Source organism: Boleophthalmus pectinirostris, unplaced genomic scaffold (genome assembly GCF_026225935.1).
Source record: "Boleophthalmus pectinirostris isolate CB_2022bp ecotype Guang Dong unplaced genomic scaffold, ASM2622593v1 HiC_scaffold_12, whole genome shotgun sequence".
In the NCBI taxonomy this organism is placed as follows: domain Eukaryota; kingdom Metazoa; phylum Chordata; class Actinopteri; order Gobiiformes; family Gobiidae; genus Boleophthalmus; species Boleophthalmus pectinirostris.
The window spans coordinates 37,476,196-37,499,002 of NW_026571018.1; the positions used below are offsets into that span (position 1 = coordinate 37,476,196).

A 22,807-nucleotide genomic window follows, 5' to 3' on the forward strand; every position below is an offset into this window, starting at 1 on the left:
CTAAAAACAAAACAAAAAACAAAACAATATATCGATACAGCAGCCCACGATATTGATATTCTATCAGCACATTAAACTATACGATATACTCATATTTAGATATTTTTGCACACCTCTCTTGTGCACAGATGAGAGAAACAATCTTGTAAGATTTTTTTCCCCGTGAGTTTAACTTATATAATTACACAACTGAGAATGTGTAGTTGCAAAAAGCAGTAGGTAAGCAAAAGTATTACATGAAATAAAATTAAAATAAAAATTAAAAATTGTGAAGCCAGAATTGTGAAATGGATTGCACCGCTTATTTATTATGTCAGATTATGTCAAAATCTCGTCTTGTCTCGTTCTCATGGTGTGTCTCATCTGGAGAATATTGTGTCTTGCCCCTCCCCTAATCATTAACATCTGACACCGCAGAAAATTAACAAGATTTTAATAGAAAATATAATTAAATAAAATCAGCCGAGGGCCAGATTAAAGGTCTTGGAGGGCCGGATCTGGCCCCCGGGCCTTATGTTTGACACCTGTGATTTAGATCATTTCAGACCTGCAATTAGTAGACGTAAATACAGACGGAATGAAACTAAACACAACTCCAGGTCTGTTCTTGAGGAAGTAACAGCATTATTATAACACGACTTAAATCTCACGAGAGTCAATTTTGTGCGATATTGGAGCATGTTTTCTCGTGAATCTAAACGCTCTTTACGTGACGCGTTGCTAAACAAGAAAACAGCCCCGAGGCTCACGCTTGGATTTTGAGATTTCCCATTTTACCAACACTTCCATGAAACAAATCCGATTGGAGGGTCCCAGAGGAGAGGGATTTACCCGGGCTCGGCTCACACACTCTGGGTTATGTCACCTCAGATGTTTGGCTCGGTCTGATGCTGTTGTAATGATGTTGTGCTGCAAACAGCTAATCGCACTCTTTGTATTTCAGTTCATATTCCCTGCCCCAGTACAGAATACACATAGATACTTGTATATTTAAGCAGCTCTGGAGTCGTTAACAGCAAGAAGAGTCCAGGTCTGATTTCCTGATTCCTCCAAAACATGCACAACACGCCAAATCCTCCAGTTAAAGTAGTCCTGACTAGGGATGGGCATGATTAGTCGATTAATCGATAATTGATCATTAAGAATTTCATCGATTATGTTTATTTTAATCGACAAACCGAATGTAGGTTTGTGTGCGTAGTGTGACTAAACAGGTGTGTACATGAGTCTCTCTAATCTAATCTAATCCGTTCATTCGTTTTTCAATATAAAACCAAAAAATAAGAAAATGAAAAAACAACAGTTTTCTTCATTATTTGTCTCCAAAACCAAAATGAAAAAAACAGATAACGATTCATTTTTTCAGTTTTCGATTTTGTGTTTAAATGAAAAAAGGAAAAAATGGATAACGACCGTTTCCCGTTTATGTGACGTCCGTGACTGCGATGCCGGACTTTTGCACCACGTACGGACTGAACCAGGACTGATCCAGGTCTGGGACCAGTCCGGGACAAGACCGGGACCAGACCGGGACCAGAGCGGGACCAGACCGGGACCAGACCGGGACCAGAGTGGGACCAGGGCAGACTCCAAGCTTTGACTCTGAGCCTCCACGGGGTCCGAGCCTCAGCTCCGGCCCTGCTGTGGGCTCTGAGCCTCCGGTCTGGTCCTGGTCTTGTCTCGGTCTCAGGCCCGCTCAGGTCCCGGTCTGTCCCAGTCTCAGTAGCGCTCTGGTCCCGGTCTGGTCCCGGACCTGGTCCATTTGAACCAAAAGCTCTTAGTTCGGTTCATTTTCGTTGGTGTGAAAGCGTCAGTTTGATGTTTTGCTCCACCTCAGAACCAGCCGTGGTTCTTGAGTGTGGAGGACTGGAGCAGCCCGTCCAGACCTGTAGTCCACAGAACATTCTCACTTTCCCCACACGGAACCAGCGCAGACGATGACACGGAACCGCTCGGACCACTGGTCCCGGTCTGGTCCCGGTCTGGTCCCGGTCTGTCTCGGTCTGTCTCGGTCTGTCTCGGTCTGTCTCGGTCTGTCTCGGTCTCTCGGTCTCAGTCCCGCTCTGGTCCCGGTCTGGTCTCGGACCTGGATCAGTCCTGGTTCAGTCCGTATGCGGTGCAAAAGTCCGGCATCTCAGTCACGGACGTCACGTAAACAGGAAACGGTCGTTATCCGTTTTTTCATTTTGGTTTTGGAGACAAATAATGAAGAAAACTGTTGTTATTTCGTTTTCTTATTTTTGGTTTTATATTGAAAATTTATGAACGAATGATACACAGATTCTCTCTGCATCAGAAGGAGCGAGACACAAACAGTGGGTCAGTCTGTAACGAACCGAAGCACAAATGTGGATTTAACCAGGATTTGTACAAGAAATTCCACACTTTCCGTTGCGTTGGGACAAGTGTGAGTCCATGTGCACAGTGGATAAAGCAGCACATATGTTTCTGTGTCCAGTGGGAAAAAGTTTTTCCAGGTGAGAGTCGCTCAATGTGGATGACGAGGCCCCGCCCCCCTCCCCCCGTACGCTGTCCTGGTTTTGACAAACACAAATCTGGTCACACTGACCTGTATTCACCTGAGTCATGTCTTTTAATCCAACAGAAGTTGAACCACATCAGCGACACAAGAGCTGGAGTTTTATCTTCACTTAGTTTATGTAAATTAGTGATGTGGTTTTAAGTTTTGTTTCTGTGAGATTTGAACAAAACTGAATTAAACACATTATAATGTCAAACAGCTGATGTGGATCTAGAGTCGTTACGGTTTATATGTTGTAAAGTTGAATTTATTTATGCAGATTAGTGCAGATAGTAATAATAATGATCATCATTTGTACTAGGGCTGTGCAAAAATATCGGAATATCGATATATTGTATCATTTAATGTGATGATACAGTATCGATATCGTGGGCTGCTGTATCGATATATCACCAAGAGGATTTTAGGTGTGTTTTACTTAATTATTTTGTTAACAGAGCTACAGTTTTGTTGCTTGTGGAGTGAAAGGAAACTCATTTATGCGACACATTTGGACATTTTTACTGTTTTGAGAATTAAAATGTTTGTGTTTCATATGAACTTTGGACAAGAAGTGGTTTAACAAAGACTTTTAGTATCACAGCCATGATTTAGCTTTTATTTTTTATTGAACCGTATCGAATCGATTTTAAATATATCATATCGAATCAAAAGTGCGCTGTATCGAGATATGTATCGTATCGGCAACTTCTTAATGATATCCAGCCCTAATTTTAATATAAAAACGTTAATGATTAATCGATAATCGATCGTTAATTCTTCCGACGATCGATTAAGAAAATTTCATCGAATGCCCGTCCCTAATCCTGACCAAGACTAGACCGAGACTAGACTAAGTCGAGACAGAGCAAGGGTCAAATGCAGAGAATTAACTTCCCCCACAAGGGATCAATAAAGTCCCTAGTGCTTCAGCTCTGTCTGCTGTGTACTGCACACATAGGGAATGTGCAATAATTATAACTAAAACTGCACATAGGCTTAGGGAATGTGCAATAATTAATAGAACATGCAAGGGCCTTTAAGGATAATTTAAGGGTCGTGTTGGTGCAACTCGTGGTCATTCGGTCTCATATTTACTTTGTTTTATGGTGTTTGTTTATGTGCTGCTTTGTGTTGTGTTGTCCTGGTTTTTTGATAAAACATGTTACCCCCCTGTCCCAAGACAAATTTCTCCCATGGGAGACAATAAAGGATTATCTTATCTTATCTTATCTTACATCTAATTAGAAAACATGTTATTGTCAAATTATCAGGAAGTGCACATTAGCATGCTAGTTGTTGTTAGTTTTTAGATCACATCGCACTCTGTTCTGGTCTCTGAGTTGTCAAAAGAGTTTATAAAGTCAGAATGTATAAGATAATTGAAGAATAACTTGGTAGTAAAAGTCAGGTACTGCGTCTTTGCTTCAAGTACAATTAAAAGTAAAAATATACAAACATCTTGTTTTGAGACGACAAAGGAAAAACTTTGCAAAACAAATCTTAATACATTCTGTGACCAAGGTTTTCTGCCTCTGGTGTAAAATACAAACTTATCCCGTCTTATCCGGTCTGATCCTGTGTCTGCAGAGGGACGGAGGAGACAAGGAGACGAGGAGACGAGGAGAGGAAGCAGGGCTAGGAGATATGGACAAAAAATAAAATCATCTTTTTTTTGCACACTCTGAATGTTTTCATGATGCTCGTCTTTCAAATGGTGGAAGGTCTTCACGTTTTCATTCTCATCGTAACTGCCTTCAGTTACACTCCAATCCTGTTTTGAAAGTAAAAAAGTCTGGAATAAACTTGTTCCATAATTATCCTCAATTTCACAATTTAGCAAATGTTCCAAATCTCAATTATTACAAACTCCAGTTGATTGTATTAATTCAACTGCTCAGCCTAAAGCGCTGGTGAGGAAAGACGCAAAGAGACGCAGCTGAACAATTTGGGAAAACTGGAATTTTTCATAGAAGCATTATGACTTTTGAACATGTCCAGAAGAACTGACAAAAAGACTGAAATCTGAACTGACAAACTTCAATATGAGAATCACATTAGAGAGCATGTTTGTACAGATCTAAACTACAGGATTTGCCGCTTTTATGCAGAAGACACAGGGTCTGGTCAAGTGTTAACGGAGGGAAACAGGGGCAGATTTTTGACATTCAAATGTCTCTTATTCAGAAACTAGAGGAACTATTGAAATAAGTAAAGTATCAGAATGTAGGAAAGAGTTACACTCCAACAGGGTCAAGTTAAACCTGTGATATTCTTTCAAGTTGTTGACAAAAAATTTAAAAAACTCATGTTGGTAACGGAGGGAATGAAATATGCAGCACTTTTTGGGCAATAAATCCAAACAGTGATAACTCTTGGTTCTCACTTACATATCCTTAACAAACTGGTTTGAATATTTGCTTCATATAGTTTTCTACCATATGGTACAAGATTAGGTTGAAAAACCTCTTACTTTTTGACTCATGAGATTTTTTATTAAGAAAGGTCATGGTAACGGAGGGAAAAGTAACGGAGGGAAAATTGTACAAACAAGTAGAAGGTGCAGGATTTTACATCATTTGACGCTTTTTTTTCTTCTGAATACTTTAATATTACTTCAAAATGAAAGGAAACTATTTCTATAAAATATGTCAGTCCTTCCAAACAAATTTTTATCATTTTAAATACATTTTTTTATGAAAAATCATGTACCTTCATCAACAGTTCAAAGATGGAATAACACAGGGGAGTCCAACCTTTTTTCATCAAGAGCCACATATCTAAACACAGATGAAGCAGAGGTCCGATCGAGGCCCGTAGACTGATGCTCAGTACAGTGAATAAATGAAATATGTGCATGTTTAACACATCAGTCTTTATTCATGCTAAGATCCTTAAAATCACACACTAAATATTAAATATTCGCTTTATCAAGGTGGATTTTCAGAAAACTTGCAGTAAAAAAATATTTTTATTTGATGCAAGGTTATTTGGGCCAATTCACCTGGAAATCTGAGGGCCAAGAAAAAATTGTCTGAGGGCCGCATTTGGCCCCCGGGCCATAGTTTGGACATGCCTGGAATAAAACAAGATATGATGAAATACATCCATTTATTTACATGATTTGCAGATCTTTGAAATTTGGGAAATAATTTTTGTTCCATGTTTCATACATGGTCTGTTTAAAACTTATGGAACTTTAGAACCAAAAATGGAACAGAAAAAAGGTCAACAGTTTCATAAACTAGAGTACATATGTATCTGTTCAATACATTTTTATATCAGATGCATTAACTTGTTGTTTACTTCTGCTTGACTGGGCCCACAGGAAGTTCATTTTAATATTCATGAGGAAATGATAATATCTTTTGTGATTTGTCAGTGGGTGTCAGTTCACTTTTCTATCTGAGGTAAAAAGGAAAGGAAATGTACCACGTGAGGGAACACTTTAGACCTGATCACCAAGATTAAACAATAATAAAGGAGCTTTTTTTCAGCCTGGTAATAATAATTCTGCATTATACAATTATGGCTCAAATTCAAAGACACTGCATTATTTTATTGTATTTTATATTATTCGTACTGTATTTTTTATTTATTGATGATTTTGTTTGTCTTAATTTATTTGTGTATAATGTTTGGCCTGTGTCGATTTATTCTTAGCAAAGATCTAAACATAAACATAAACTTTGAAACTTCTTTGACGCAGATTGAACATGAGTGACTCTGCTGCAGCTGCACATCACCTAGTGGACAGTGTGAGTATAACGGCTGAACCGAGCCTCTGTACAGCACACATCGAATTAAAAAAAGAAAAGACCGGAACAAACACGGGGGTAAGAGCGAGAAAGAAAGAAAGAAAGAAAGAAAAGAAAGAAAGGAGAGAGGAGGAGGGAGTCAGAATAAAGAGGAAGAAAAGAGCTGAAGGGAGGAAGAAGAGAGGGAGAGAAAGGGATGAAAAGACTTCTGAACAAGAAAGGCGAGGAAACCGAACACAATGGACTTCAAATACAGCGAGCGCATGAAAAGAGCAGACAGAAGACGAGAGGAAGAGGAGGAGGAGGAGGTGAAGGAGCCGACGACACTTAAAGGTACACTGTGTCACTTTTCAGGTCTCTTGTCGCCATGGAGATGTTATTGCTATTGTAAACAGATCAACAATGTTTTAAAATCGAGTTTTATCATTTACGGCTGGTGGATCGATATTTATCTTGAGTATTTTTGCGTTGTACTGGTGCGAGTTATGAAGCTTCTATGACTCATCAATACTTAGACTTAGGCTGTGTTCAGACTGCAGCCTGAAGTGACCCAGAATCCGATTTTTTGGCCCCTATGTTCCTGTATCTGATCTTTTAATGTCAGTCTGAACCACACAGATCCGATTTTTTCAAATGTGACCCAGGACACTTAGTCTACGTTCAGACTGCAGGGCTTAACGCTCAATTCAGATTTTTTTGTGAAATCCGATGTTTTTTCGAGGTCGTTCACATTTCCAATTAAATGTGACTTGTATGTGACTCCAGTGTGAACAGTAAACAGCCCGAAAGTGTCCCACATGTGACACTGGAGACACGACGACGTCAACCGCAGCGAGCGTCTCTGTGTTTACAGAAGTTGTCCAAACATGGACGCAGCATCGAGCACCTGGAGATTTTAAAGTTCCTCTCGTACCGGAGCCAGAACATGAACAACTTACTTGTTTTAAGGAGGAGATTGAGAAGGAGAAGGACGAGGTTTTTGGTCGTGGTGTTTTGTGGGACAGCGGCTGCGACGTCCGTTGAAAGGAACGTGTGGATGTGGAGACGGAGCCAAGAGTGGTGAGTGGAGATGTGCTTCACTTCAGTGACACGGAGTTTATTAACAATGTTCACCTACTTCAGTGCAGAATAGTGACGTTTGTGTCTTGTTGATAACGTGTAGGTGGATGAATGCACTTTGGCCGTTCACACTGAAGTCGCATGTCAAAAGATCAGATATGTATCAGTTTCAGGAGCACATATCCAAGTGTCCTGGGTCACATTTGAAAAAATCTGATCTGCATCGTTCAAACTGTCATTAAAAGATCAGATACAGGAACACAGAGGCCAAAAAATCTGATTTGGGTCACTTCAGGCTGCAGTCTGAACTCAGCCTTAGACAAACTATATTGATCCACAAGGGAAATGACTTGGACACAATATAATATAATAGAGTAAAGTATAAATGGTAATAAAACATTTTAAATAAGTAGCCAAAAAGAGCAAGAGACACGTGTGAAATAAGACATAATTATATAAATGTAAATGTACAAGTCAAAATAAAATAGAAAAATAAGAAATTAAATAGAAAATCTCAGCTTTACACAAGAGGTCAGAGGAGGACAGTGATATGATGATTGACAGGACACAGGGTGCATGTAGGGAGTATTATCCATTCCATAAGGGTGAGCTGTTTTACAGTTTTTACAGAGATTCATTTGGTTTTCCGATATTTTATGTGATTAGGTTCTTTTTTTTATCAGAAACCTGTTTAAATCAGCTGACTGGACACGTCACAGCAACATCACATGACCAGTCCAAACTGTCAGGTCTGAAACAAAACTCTAGGTCTGAAAAAAGAACCTAAGAACATAGTTGTAGGGAGTATTATCTGTTACATAAGGGTGAGTTGTTGTACAGTTGTAGGCAGTGTTGGGGAGTAACAGATTACATGTACCGGAGTTACGTAATCAGAGTACAAATGATGAGTAACTGTATTCAGTTACAGTTACTGTTTCAGTGAGTGGTAATTGGATTACAGTTACTTTGTTGAAATAAATGGATTACACAGAGGGATTTTACTGTTTTGTTTTGTTTTGTTTTTTCAGTAATTCCACTCATTGCCGGAAACTAAAACCCTAAACCAAACTAAACCCTGAACCAGGTCTAAACCAGGTCTAAACCAGGTCTAAACCAGGACTAAACCAGGTCTAAACCAGGACTGAACCAGGACTAAATAAGGTCTAAACCAGGTCTAAACCAGGACTGAACCAGGACTAAATAAGGTCTAAACCAGGACTAGACCAGGACTAAACCAGATCTAAACCAGGACTAAACCAGGACTAAACCAGGTCTAAACCAGGACTAAACCAGGACTAAACCAGGTCTAAACCAGGTCTAAAACAGGACTAAAACAGCATCTAACAGGATTTAACAGGACTAATCCTGCTGTGTGGACGTGTCTCTTCTTCTTCTATCAATAGTATTTTTTATTTGGTTCAGTAAAGTCTGGCCTTTTTATTTTCTTTTATCAGATAAAACATCTTATGTTAAGATTTCCTCGTCTTTGTTTCTCTACAACAAATCAAGTAATCCAAAGTATTCAGATTACATTACTCACTTTAAGTAATTTAATGGATTATGTTACAAACTACATTTTGGGGTGTGTAATCTGTAATCTGTAGGGGATTACATTTTAAAAGTCACCTTCCCAACACTGGTTGTAGGGAGTATTATCTGTCCCTCTACAGTCATGATGGAGTGTGTCCAGTGTCCTCGTGTCCCTCACTGTGACAAATGTCTCCAGCTCAGAGTCGATCATGTGACCATCTTCCTTAAGTGTTTCATTCATATTTTTTAACAATACTGCATATTTAAAACACTTTTTGGGGATAATTCTGCTGCTGCCACAGGACCACAGGACACACAGCTGTAAAAGACGTTCGTATAAAAAGACAGGACACAGAAACACTCACCACGATCATTTCTGACGGCTCCAAAGTGATGCATTCACAGCCCCGGCGTCCTCCCAGCTGCTTCCCAAAACTGCAACCAACACAACACAAACATGTTACTATTATACTGTAAAGTACGAGTTTTAACAAGTTTTAACGGTGCTGTTTGGAATGCCCCCCTCCCAAACTGAGCTGGAGCCAGTATTCCTCCTCAGTTATATAACAAATTACCAAAACAATGATCAAACTGATATTAAAAGGTGCATAATCCTGCTGTATTTATCCAACCACAGCACAGAATCAGAGGAGACAATACAGAGGACAGGGACAATAAACTGGAACTTAACTGTAACTTCACCAACACAACATCTGTACACAGTATACACATATACAGTATACACATATACAGTATACACATATACAGTATACACATATACAGTATACACATATACACACATATACAGTATACACATATACAGTATACAGTATACACATATACAGTATACACATATACAGTATACACATACACAGTATACACATATACAGTATACACATACACAGTATACACATACACAGTATACACATATACAGTATACACATATACAGTATACACATACACAAGGCAAGATTATTTGTACAGCACAATTCGTACACAAAGTAATTCAAAGTGCTTTACAGAATAAAAAATACATTAAAATCATAATAAAAAACAAATCAAAACATAAATAATCATGAAGATTAAAATAAAAAAGAGAGACATAAATTGGAGAGAAGAGTGCGGAATGAAAACCTTTCAGTTATTTGCACAGTTAAACAGAAATGTTTTGCATTATTAGTAAATCATTCTCTCATAGCTTACTCATGATTAATAAATGCTCAAATGGTTAGTTCATGAGTAATTAAGTATGAAATAATTATGAGTAACTATTTACAGTACAGGCAAATGAAGTGCAAGTGCTAATTAAAGTAGTAATTAAGCATTTACTAAGCGTGAATCATTATTAATTAAGTCTTTGTTCATGCTTTATTAAGGCTAAATAAGATGTAGTTATTATAAAGTATTTTAATATTAAAATGATCAGCATTATTATAACTATTACTAATCTACATAAATAAACTCAACATTACGACCTATAAACATTAGACTCTAGAGCCACATCAGCCCGTTTGACATTATCGTGAGTTTAATGCAGCTTTGACACATTTGTTTACGTCTTACAGAAACTAAACTAAAAACCACATGACTCATTTGCATAAAATATAAGCACTGAAAAAAAAACAACAGCTCTCACCGTGTGAGCTGATGCGGTAAAGGACACGACTCATGAGTGGAATATGAGTGTTTTCTCCATGACAGAGATGTTGATAATGATGGTGAGTGTGTTCTGTGTGTGTCGTGTGTGTTCAGAGATCAGACGTGTGCAGGCAGTGTTGGGAAGGTGACTTTTAAAATGTAATCCCCTACAGATTACAGATTACATACACCAGAATGTAGTTTGTAACATAATCCATTAAATTACTTAAAGTGAGTAATGTAATCTGAATACTTTGGATTACTTGATATTCTGGAGAGAAGCAAAGACGAGGAAATCGTAACATAAGATGTTTTGTCTGTTAAAAAAAAATAAAGCACAGATTTTACTGAACCAAATTAAAAATATTAGTGATAGAAGAGGAAGAAACACGGTCCATGCAGCAGGATTTAGTCCTGTTAAATCCAGTTTTAGACCTGGTTTAGACCTGGTTTTAGTCCTGATTAAGACCTGGTTTAGTCCTGATTAAGACCTGGTTTAGTCCTGATTAAGACCTGGTTTAGTCCTGATTAAGACCTGGTTTAGTCCTGATTAAGACCTGGTTTAGTCCTGATTTAAGACCTGGTTTAGACCTGGTTTAGACCTGGTTTAGACCTGGTTTAGTGTCTGGCAATGAGTGGAATTACCAGACAAAAAAAAAAAAATTTGAAAACAGGAAAATACCGCCATGTAATCCAATTACCACTCATTGAAACAGTAACTGTAACTGAATACAGTTACTCATCATTTGTACTCTGATTACATAACTCCGGTACATGTAATCTGTTACTCCCCAACACTGCTTATTTAACATCATTTCACTTTATTTATGTTGGTCACTTTATTTATTTTGGCTTCTCTTGTGATGAAAAGACTGAAAAGTGTTTGTCTTTTGGACACATGTGACTCAACTTTACGTAGCAGCGACCGGGAAGCTGCGTTTCCATGCACCATGACCAAACCCGGACACTCAAAAACCCCAATCATCCCCGGTGTGGTATAGGATTCTGACGCTTCGGTGAGGTGACCCCGGGGCCAACACACCATATAGTATTTTGACACTGATGTGCTGTAAACACACTCACTGAGAGGAACAGAGTCTCCAAGGAGCCAGAGCCCAAACGTGGAAGTGTGAGCCACAACTCCAGTGTTTGTGTCAGACGCACAGCAAACTACATTTAGTTTGTCGATTAAAAATGAACATGATCAACAAAATTCTTAAAGACCAATTATCAATTTATCGACTCGTCATGCCCATCGCTAATGGAGAGATTTTTTTTTTTTATTTGACCTCTCAGGTTGTATTTGAATTCATTTGTGCAGAACTGTTTTTGAATGTTTTCTAGGAGCAGGTAGAGTTTTGCATTAAATAATATTTGGCATGTTTCAAATTTGACCAAGTCCCCACATTTCTGCATCTTTGATCGGCAAAAAAGTTAATTTGTATGTTCTCTTAGGGGTGGGCGATATATCGATATTTTAAATATATCGAGATAGTTTTAAAACTCGATATGAATTCTGACATATCGTATATATCGATATAATGCTTATATTCAATTTAGATTTCGGTGCTTCTCTTGTTTATCTTCTCTCTCGTCGCCTCCCTGATTTTGTTGCTCGTGTCTCCTTCACTCGTCACTGTCGCCGTGAACACTGAAAGTTGGTGCCAGTGAAAAGCTTCAAGCACCACGAACCTTTTCCACCATTTACAGACAAAACCACCAGCAGCACATCCTCATATTCCACCGAGTCGCGTCCTTTAGTCCAAAAGAAGCTGAACGAGCTGAGCTGCAGGAGAAGTGCTGTTTATCCAAATGACTCATGCGCTTAAGTTTCGTTTCTGTAAAATGTAAACACACGTGCGCAAAACTGCATTAAACACATTATTATCTCAAACGGGCTGATGTGGCTCTAGAGTCGTTATGCTTTATATCTTGTAAAGTTTATTTATGCAGAAGATTTTAATGAATAATCTGCTGCAGTGTCACTTGTACAACAGTGTTTGGAATCGTTGGGTTTGATCTGCAGTGGATTGTGGGATTAAACCTCAGATCCTGACGCTGGAACATGGATCTGTTAAAATAAGGAACATCCTGAGTTTCTTCTGTTAAATGAGCTCATGGTTCTGGTTCTGGTCTGGATAACAGAGTTAATGCAAAGATGAGCTTGTGTTCAGTTGTTTTATTTATGAATGAAAAGAAGGAAATATGTTTTATTTCTTTTATTTTACAGTTAAATTATTATTTATGTAATTAGGGTTTTTTGTAATCTTAAATGTTCCTGTATGAACTGTCGACCTCTTACACTTCAATAAAAAAAAAAGACCTTGTGGAATTTGGCAGATTTGTTTTTGCAGTTTTCAGTTTTAGGAGGTTATTTTTTCTTGAACATATATCCAGATATATATCGTATATCGAGATATAGCAAAATATATTGAGATATATTTTTTGATCCATATCGCCCAGCCCTATGTTCTCTATTTCCGACTAAGTGAACTATTTGTATTGCTTGGATGGAAGGGCATCTGACACACAGGGAGACTAGACTAGAGTAATCTAAGAGCTAAAAAATTTATACCAGTGCTAAAAAGAAGTTAAATATAATAACGAAAAAGGCCACAGTAAAGTCTAATATGTAACTGTCTGTGAAAAAGTGCTGAATATTTATCAGATCAAGTTCCTCTGGTTTTCTTCACTTTGACAGTTGATGGGAACACTGTGGTCTGCTCAGTTTTCATGATTTAATTTAATCTGAAGCCGCTCAGTAAACCAGAAATGAAGAGACGAAATTCCCAGAGATCGTGGCAGAAGAATAAAACAATTTGCTGCATTGTGCGACTCATAAAACCGTCCTGAAACAACGGCGTCTGTGTGGTTTGGTTCCTGTAGGTTTGCTCCTCGCCGGACACGGGTCAGGGAGCGGGCACAGAGTTTAGGACGTGGGACGCACAGAGGAGGTCACTGCATGAAAACTGTACGAAGAATGGGAACGGACTACAAAGAATGAAATGTATGTAATGTAATGTATGTTGGATTGTATGGGGAAAAGTTCTGAAGAGATTTAGATCTACAATATCGACCATCCATCCATCCATTTTCTTCCGCTTATCTGGGGCCGGGTCGCGGGGGCAGCAGCCTAACCAGGGACTCCCAGACTTCCTTCACCCCGGACACGTCCTCCAGCTCCTCCGGGGGAACCCCGAGGTGTTCCCAGGCCAGACCAGAGACATAGTCCCTCCAGCGTGTCCTGGGTCTTCCCCGGGGCCTCCTCCTGGTGGGACATGCACAGAACACCTCCCGAGGGAGACGTCCAGGAGACATCCGGAACAGATGCCCGAGCCTCAACTGGCTCCTCTCGAGGTGGAGGAGCAGCGGCTCTACTCCGAGCTCCTCCCGTGTGACTGAGCTCCTCACCCTATCTCTAAGGGAGCGCCCACCCACCCTGCGGAGGAAACCCATTTCGAGCGCTTGTATCTGCGATCTCGTCCTTTCGGTCACTACCCAGAGCTCATGACCAGAGGTGAGAGAAGGAACGAAGACTGACCGGTATCGACCATGCACACGTTAAAGAAAAAAAAAAAAACATGCAAAAATGATGTGGTCTCAAACACACACAAAAAGAATAAATACAGTGTCAAATGACTCCTCAGGAACAGTTCACCTCGAGGCAAACTCCTGTGTTCTCAATAAATGTGCCGCAACTATTTCAGGATTTTATTTTAAAGTAAAGACCATCCTAAAAGTGATTGTGAATGATTTTTGAACAAATTCTGTAGTTTTTTAAGTTTCTTGTGTTGTGCTGCTTATAAATTATGTTCATGGCAGATAAGGAAATAATTCATATTTCATCTCAGATCAACACTTACAGATGGTATAGGACAAGAGGAACAAGAAAAAAATATTTAAAATAGGATTTCATACTAAACTTCTGCAAGCAAATGAGGATTGCATTATATTACTGTATTTTTTGGACTGTAAGTTTGACAGAAACTAAACTTAAAACCACATTATTCATTTGCATAAACTATAAGCGCTGAAAAACCAGCTCGTTCCTTGTGCACTGATGTGGTTCAGCTTCTGTCGGACTAAAGGACACGACTCAGTGGAATATGAGTGATTGATGGTGGTTGATGCTGAAGGTGAGTCTGTTCTGTGTGTTGTGATTTTTTTCAAAGATCATACGTGTGCAGGTTTAGCGCTGCTCTTTATGTTGCAGTAACCAGGATACTGCTTAAACATGTAACAGGACGAATCCGGGACACAGATGTACATGTAAACACACTCACTCAGTGGTACAGTGATACTCCGAGGCCACAACTCCAGCGTTTGTGTCAGACGCAGCCTTGTCTCTACGCACAGAAACCCACATTTGGTTTGTCGATTAGAAATGAACGTAACTGAGGAAATTCTTAATGATCAATTATTGATTAGTCGACTAAACATGCCCATCCCTAATCGGTACGAGACGTTCTGGTCAGTGCAGGGCTGTGCGCAAGTGAATTTGTGCAATTTGAGTGCAGTCCTCACTAGGGACGGGCATGATTAGTCGATTAATCATTAATTGATCATTAAGAATTTCATCGATTACGTTCATTTTAATCGACAAACCGAATGTATGTTGCTGTGTGTGTCGTGACCAAACAGGTGTGTACATGTGTCTCTGCATCAGAAGGAGCGAGACACAAACAGTGGGTCAGTCTGTAACGAACCGAAGCACAAATGTGGATTTAACGATGATTTGGACAAGAAATTCCACACTTTCCGTTGCGTTGGGACAAGTGTGAGTCCATGTGCACAGTGTATAAAGCAGCACATATGTTTCTGTGTCCAGTGGGAAAAAGTTTTACCAGGTGAGAGTCGCTCAATGTGGATGACGAGGCCCCGCCCCCCTCCCCCCGTACGCTGTCCTGGTTTTGACAAACACAAATCTGGTCACACTGACCTGTATTCACCTGAGTCATGTCTTTTAATCCAACACAAGTTGAACCACATCAGCGACACAAGAGCTGGAGTTTTATCTTCACTTAGTTTATGCAAATTAGTGATGTGGTTTTAAGTTTTGTTTCTGTGAGAGTTGAACAAAACTGAATTAAAAACATTATTAGGGGTGTGCAAAAATATCGGAATATCGATATATCGTATCGTTTAATGCGATGATACAGTATCGATATCGTGGGCTGCTGTATCGATATATCACCAAGAGGATTTTTAGGTGTGTTTTACTAAATTATTTTGTTACAGAGCTACAGTTTTGTGGCTTGTGGAGTGAAAGGAAACTCATTTATGCGACACACTGGACATTTTCACTGTTTTGACGATTAAAATGTTTGTGTTTCATATGAACTTTGCACAAGAAGTGGTTTAACAAAGACTTTTAGTATCACAAACATGATTTAGACTTTATTTTTTATTGAAACGTATCGAATCCATTTGAAATATATCATATCGAATCGAAAGTGCGCTGTATCGAGATATGTATCGTATCGGCAACTTCATAATGATACCCAGCCCTGGCATCAGCGACACAAGAGCTGTAGTTTGTATCTTCGCCGAGTTTATGCAAATTAACGATGCGGTTTTAAGTTTCGTTTCTGTGAGAGTTGCACAAAACTGAATTAAACAAAATGTCAAACGGGCTGATGTGGCTCTAGAGTCGTTACGGTTTATATGTCGTAAAGTTGAATTTATTTATGCAGATTAGTGCAGATAGTAAATAATAATGATCATCATTTTAATATAAAAACGTTAACGATTAATCGACCGTTAATTCTTCCGACGATCGGTTAAGAAAATTTCATCGAATGCCCGTCCCTAGTCCTCACTTTCACCTTTCTCCTGCCCCCCCCGTGACCTCAAAACCGATGTACGTACTGAAACTCCCCTAGTACCACTGGAGCATCCACGAGCCCAAACGCACCACAGATTTACGCCAATACCCAGTCCAGATATTTGAACAGAACCGTGATCACAACGTCCATTATAAAGAGCCGTGGTGGTCCTTCACTCACAGTCAGCCGGTCCCTCGTGGCACTATTAAAACACATCAGTGAACATCTGTTTTCATTTCCAGAACTTTCTCCTCAAAATATATCACTTTAGTTTTGCTTCGACGTTAAAAAAGTGGAACAACATTCAAAACAGATGTCGAAAAAAGTCATTACAACCGATCCGGGGCCGAGCTCCGAGAAAACCACTGTATCGTTGAAACTGTGCCTGTAAAAGCCACTTTGAAGGTAAACAAATGAAAGTCTGTGTCCTAAAGCAATAAGCAGCAGCAGTGCACACGGGGTTCAACGTGTTCAGAAAATGTAATAAAGAAAATGTATCAAAATATCAGAGAGCGTTTTTATTACACCAGGAGTACGTGCCTGGAACTTGTAGATGATTTTGTGGTACAGTTTGGCCGCAGAAAAGAATCAGGAAAAAGCAAAGACTGAAACACGGCATTACACTTCATCTGTGCACAGTGTCGGGAAGGTGACTTTTAAAATGTAATCCCCTACAGATTACAGATTACATACCCCGAAATGTAGTTTGTAACATAATCCATTAAATTACTTAAAGTGAGTAATGTAATCTGAATACTTTGGATTACTTGATTTGCTGTAGAGAAACAAAGACGAGGAAATCTTCACATAAGATGTTTTGTCTGATAAAAGAAAATAAAAAGCCCAAACTTTACTGAACCAAATTAAAAATATTATTGATAGAAGAAGTTTAGTCTTGTTAAATTCTGTTTGAGACATAGTTAATCCTGGTTTAGTCCTGGTTTAGTCCTAGTTTAGACCTAGTTTAGTCCTAGTTTAGTCCTAGTTTAGACCTGGTTTTGACCTGGTTTTAGACTTTGTTTAGACCTGGTTTAGTCCTAGTTTAGTCCTGGTTTAGTCCTAGTTTAGACCTGGTTTTAGACCTGGTTTAGACCTGGTTTAGACCTGGTTTAGATCTGGTTTAGACCTGGTTTGGACCTGGTTTTAGACTTTGTTTAGACCTGGTTTAGACCTGGTTTAGTCCTAGTTTAGTCCTGGTTTAGTCCTAGTTTAGACCTGGTTTTAGACCTGGTTTAGACCTGGTTTAGACCTGGTTTAGACCTGGTTTAGACCTGGTTTAGACCTGGTTTTAGACCTTTGTTTAGACCTGGTTTAGACCTGGTTTAGTCCTAGTTTAGTCCTGGTTTAGTCCTAGTTTAGACCTGGTTTTAGACCTGGTTTAGTCCTGGTTTAGACCTGGTTTAATCCTGGTTTAATCCTGGTTTAGACCTGGTTTAGTCCTGGTTTAGACCTGGTTTAGACCTGGTTTAGTGTCCGGCAATGAGTGGCATTAAGGGGAAAAAAAGAAAAAAAGAAAAAAGGGATATAGTCCAAAATGTGAAAACAGGAATATATCTCTGTGTAATCCATTTATTTCAACCAAGTAACTGTAATCCAATTACTACTCACTGAAACAGTAACTGTAACTGAATACAGTTACTCATAATTTGTACTCTGATTACTCCGGTACATGTAATCTATTACTTCCCAACACTGTTTGTGCATTAGACTTTATTTTTAAAGAGGGGGAGGTTGTACAAAATCAACTTTTTGCAGTTTCTACCATGTTGAAACGTTGTTCCCACATCAAAAACATGGATGTTGTCCATGCATGTTTGAGTAATTTAGTGATCTCTCAAAGGCCTTATTCCAACACTCTTTAGGTTTAGCTGTAAGATTCTGAGCAATTCTCTGTAATTCTGTGTCCAGTGGGAAAAAGCTTTGCCAGGTGAGAGTCGCGCAATGTCCCCGTACGGCACAGGTGTCAAACATACGGCCCGGGGGCCAGATCCGGCCCTCCAAGACCTTTAATCTGATTTTCTACTAAAATATTTTAATTATATTTTCTATTTAAATATTTGTAATTTGGTCTCCAGTGTCTCTGTACGTGGCCCCTCCCACCAGAGCAGCACAAATGAAGACTTGTCTCTTTCCAAACGCTCTTAAAGGACGATCGTTTTGACTGTTGACCGTGACACCCTCATCAGAAAAATGTCCAACATGAGAAAAGTGGAGCCGAGTGAAAAATGGACTTATTCCTATTTACATACAAGTTCATGTTAAAACATTGTGTTGAAATTGCATTTTTCTTAAAGTTTCAGGTTGTTCATAATATTATAATATTTTGTAAAAGAAAGAGTTCATCAATTAAAAAAGATTTCTGTAATAGATTTGTGTTTCTCTGCACAAATATTTGAACTTATTGTTATTTTTGGGGTTTATATGACATGAGTTTTCTGATCCGGCCCCTTTGGGATCAAAATAGGTTGGATACGACCCCCAGACCAAAATGAGTTTGACACCACTGCCGTACGCTGTCCTGGTTTTGAAAAACACAAATCTGGTCACACTAACCTGTATTCACCTGAGTCATGTATTTTAATCCGACAGAAGTTGAACCACATCAGCGACACAAGAGCTGGAGTTTTATCTTCGCTGAGTTTATGTAAATTAGTGACGTGGTTTTAAGTTTCGTTTCTGTGAGATTTGAACAAAACTGAATTAAACACATTATAATGTCAAACGGGCTGATGTGGCTCTAGAGTCGTTACGGTTTATATGTCGTAAAGTTGAATTTATTTATGCAGATTAGTGCAGATAGTAATAATAATGATGATCATTTTAATATAAAAACGTTAATGATTAATCGATAATCAATCGTTAATTCTTCCGACGATTGTTTAAGAAAATGCCCATCCCTCGGGACAACGGATGGAAATGATCTTTAGGCTAAACTCTGGGGTGTTTACATTCATGTTTCATGTTCTGTCCCAATCAAATCAACCAATAAATACATTAATTCATTAATTGAACATAGCATTTAGTCATTACAGGTGTTTCTGTTGCTCAAAAATACCAAACTTCCTTCTGTGAATAGAGGTGACTCTCCACAGATCTGACCTGTAATGTATCATGCTGTGACCTGCCCTCATAACAGATTGTTTTATGTTTACTGCGGAACATTTTCGAAAGATGTTTGTAAAATCTCTCAGTCGTCCAGGTAGAATTCATGGCAAACGAGAAATTAAAATTGTCAACTTCAGTTCTGTAGAAGCAGCTTGGATGAGCCGCAAAACATATTCGACCAAAACAAACTTTTGTCCGGGAGACGAACTGAATTTCTCCTTTGCCATTCCAGACAAAACAATAACATCTCCGTGGACAAAAGCATTTGACAAACCCTCCACCGGGAAAAGTTACACAATGCACCTTTAAGAACTGCTCATTTAAGTACTTTGCTCAAATACATATAAGGAAACAATTGGGTCCAAGCCTTTGACCAAATCATAATTGTTAGCGGAAGAAAAACAAAAAAGTATATTCATTTTTGTCCCCGTGAGCGAAGAGTAAATGAGTAAATGTGTGTGTTTTGACGAGAACACAACCTGGAGTAAAGTGTGAGTGAGTGTGTGTAACTGGAGACGGTCGTTTTGGCCCCGCTCCAGCTCCGCACGCTGCCTTAATTAAAGCCAGACGCTCCTCAGGCCGTTAACGATGCTGAGTCGCCATTTAGCATGAAACGAACAGCAAGAAGTTCAGCAAGATCACACAACCGCACTGCACCCGACACACACACGGGCCCCGAGATCACACAACCACACTGCACCCGACACACACAGGCCCCGAGATCACACAACCACACTGCACCCGACACATACAAACCCCGAGATCACACAACCACACTGCACCCGACACATACAAACCCCGAGATCACACAACCACACTGCACCCGACACATACACACACCCCGAGATCAACACAACCACACTGCACCCGACACACAACACCCCGAGATCACACAACCACACTGCACCCGACACATACAAACCCCGAGATCACACAACCACACTGCACCCGACACATACAAACCCCGAGATCACACAACCACACTGCACCCGACACATACAAACCCCGAGATCACACAACCACACTGCACCCGACACACACAGGCCCCGAGATCACACAACCACACTGCACCCGACACACACACAGGCCCCGAGATCACACAACCACACTGCACCCGACACACACACGGGCCCCGAGATCACACATGCACCACACACACACACTGCACCCGACACACACAGGACACCCCGAGATCACACAACCACACTGCACCCGACACATACGGGCCCCGAGATCACACAACCACACACACTGCACCACGACACACACGGGCCCCGAGATCACACACCACAACCACACATGCACCCGACACACACACGGGCCCCGAGATCACACAACCACACTGCACCCGACACATACAAACCCCGAGATCACACAACCACACTGCACCCGACACACACGGGCCCCGAGATCACACAACCACACTGCACCCGACACATACACACGGGCCCCGAGATCACACAACCACACTGCACCCGACACACACAGATCACACACACACAGACACACAGAGATCACACAACCACACTGCACCCGACACACACACCGGCCTCAAGATCACACAACCACACTGCACCCGACACACACGGCCCCGACATCACACAACCAGACCGATCGATTAGTATCAGATTTTTTTCATACTTTAGACATTCCTCCTTCTGTATATATTAAGAAAAAAGAATAAACTAGCAGCAGATTCTTGAATAAAAAGCAGAATCCAATAAGTGGGAAACTGAAGACTCTTGGTTTTATTCAATAAAACAACCACCTTAAAGGTTGTATGGAGGATTTTTTTTTTGTTTCAAATTGTCAATGAAAGTTTAAAATACCGTTACAGAGACGCAGCAGCCTTGTAATTACGATGACCAAAAAAAAAAAAGAATGAAAATTTATCAACTGTGGACGTGTTGAGGCCAGATAAACATCAGCCAATAGAAAACGAGGCTGCCTCTTTACCTATTGGCTGTCAGGTCATCAATCAAACTCCCTACGTTTCTAGTGTAATTGACTCGTCGGGATGCAGGGATCACGTGGTTTATGCAGCGGTTCTTAGAGGCTTTTTCAAACTGTCACTTCCTCACAAAGTTTGTCGCGACGGCGGACGAGAATCCACGACCGGTTCGCCGCAAAAGAAAGTCGGTTCTTGAGGTCGCTGAAAGAAGAAGAGAAGGGGAAAAGGAGCGAAGACAAACTGAGGTGATTCTTGGAGATTCCTTCCAGCGATTGCGCGAGTGAAGCGGACGAAGGGTCTAAAAACTCGCATGCACAACATTTGTAAAAGAACTGTCGCTGTATTTCTCTTCCCTTAAAAAAATCCTCTGTACAACCTTTAAAGGAGCTGAATGTTCTGTGCTCTTAGTGTTTAAAAATGTACGACAATCACATGTGTATCTGTGTGTCCGGAGTCTTCACCTGCAGATAGAGACACATCCAAGTTTGTCTCGTTCTTAGTTTTTGTTCAGGTTCATGTGAAGCTCACAACCTCCAGACTTCCCTCCCTGAGCTGCAGAGGCTGCACTAGCACAGGACTCAGGATTGGTGCAGGTGCTGGGGTTTAGGTAGAGACCATTCAGATCAGAGAGAGACATTTTAAGTTTAAAGCAACTGGATTTTATGCCATTTCAAAATCACAATCTTACATAAAGATCATAATAATCGAGCGTTACACTTTGTTCTCTTTACAGGTTTGTCGAAGCTTCTCTTTACACTGTGTCATTCTTCATTCACTCCACACTCTGAGGTGCTAAACCACAGCTGCCCCGGGATAAACTGAGGGAGGCAAAAGGCTGCCAGTCTGCACCATCAGCAGTGTCTTGTGAAATGTCTTGCCCGAGGACACAACGACAGAACTTGGTCCAAGCAAGAATCGATCCTCCAGCACCACTGCTCAAACCGCTGAGCCACTGCTGCCTCACTGAGGAAGCACTGTGTTACTTTTCTCTCTGCTTGTCTCCATAGCTGCTACGGTGATGCTTTACCTGGAATATTCCACAGTCTGGCATTAAACGTGTGCACATTTATTACATTTTATACACAGTATCTCATAATAATTGACTCTTGTCCTTGGCCCAAATGTTTAAACTGACATGAGTCACTCTGGCTGCGTTCAGACTGCAGCCTGAAGTGACTTAAATCTGATTTTTTGTCTCTATGTTCCTGTATCTGATCTTTTAATGTCAGTCTGAACCACACAGATCCGATTTTTACAAATGTGACCCAGGACACTTGGATATGTGCTCCTGAAACCGATACATATCTGATCTTTACCTCGGCCAAGGAGGTTATGTTTTTGCCGGCGTTTGTCTGTTTGTTGTTTGTTTGTTTGTTTGTTTGTCTGTTAGCAACATAACTCAAAAAGTTATGGACCGATT

The 22,807-nt window shown here is 40.1% G+C and overlaps 1 protein-coding gene across 3 annotated transcripts in view; it reads right to left on the reverse strand.

The window, feature by feature from the left end:
- LOC110169267 (rap guanine nucleotide exchange factor 6-like) overlaps positions 1–22,807 on the reverse strand; it is a 413,544-nt gene that overhangs the window by 262,634 nt on the left and 128,103 nt on the right. For all 3 annotated transcript variants that reach the window (XM_055148415.1, XM_055148414.1, XM_055148418.1), the window contains one exon: positions 9,234–9,303. In XM_055148415.1, the coding sequence (XP_055004390.1) occupies positions 9,234–9,303 (70 nt within the window). The remainder of the gene's footprint in view (positions 1–9,233; positions 9,304–22,807) is intronic.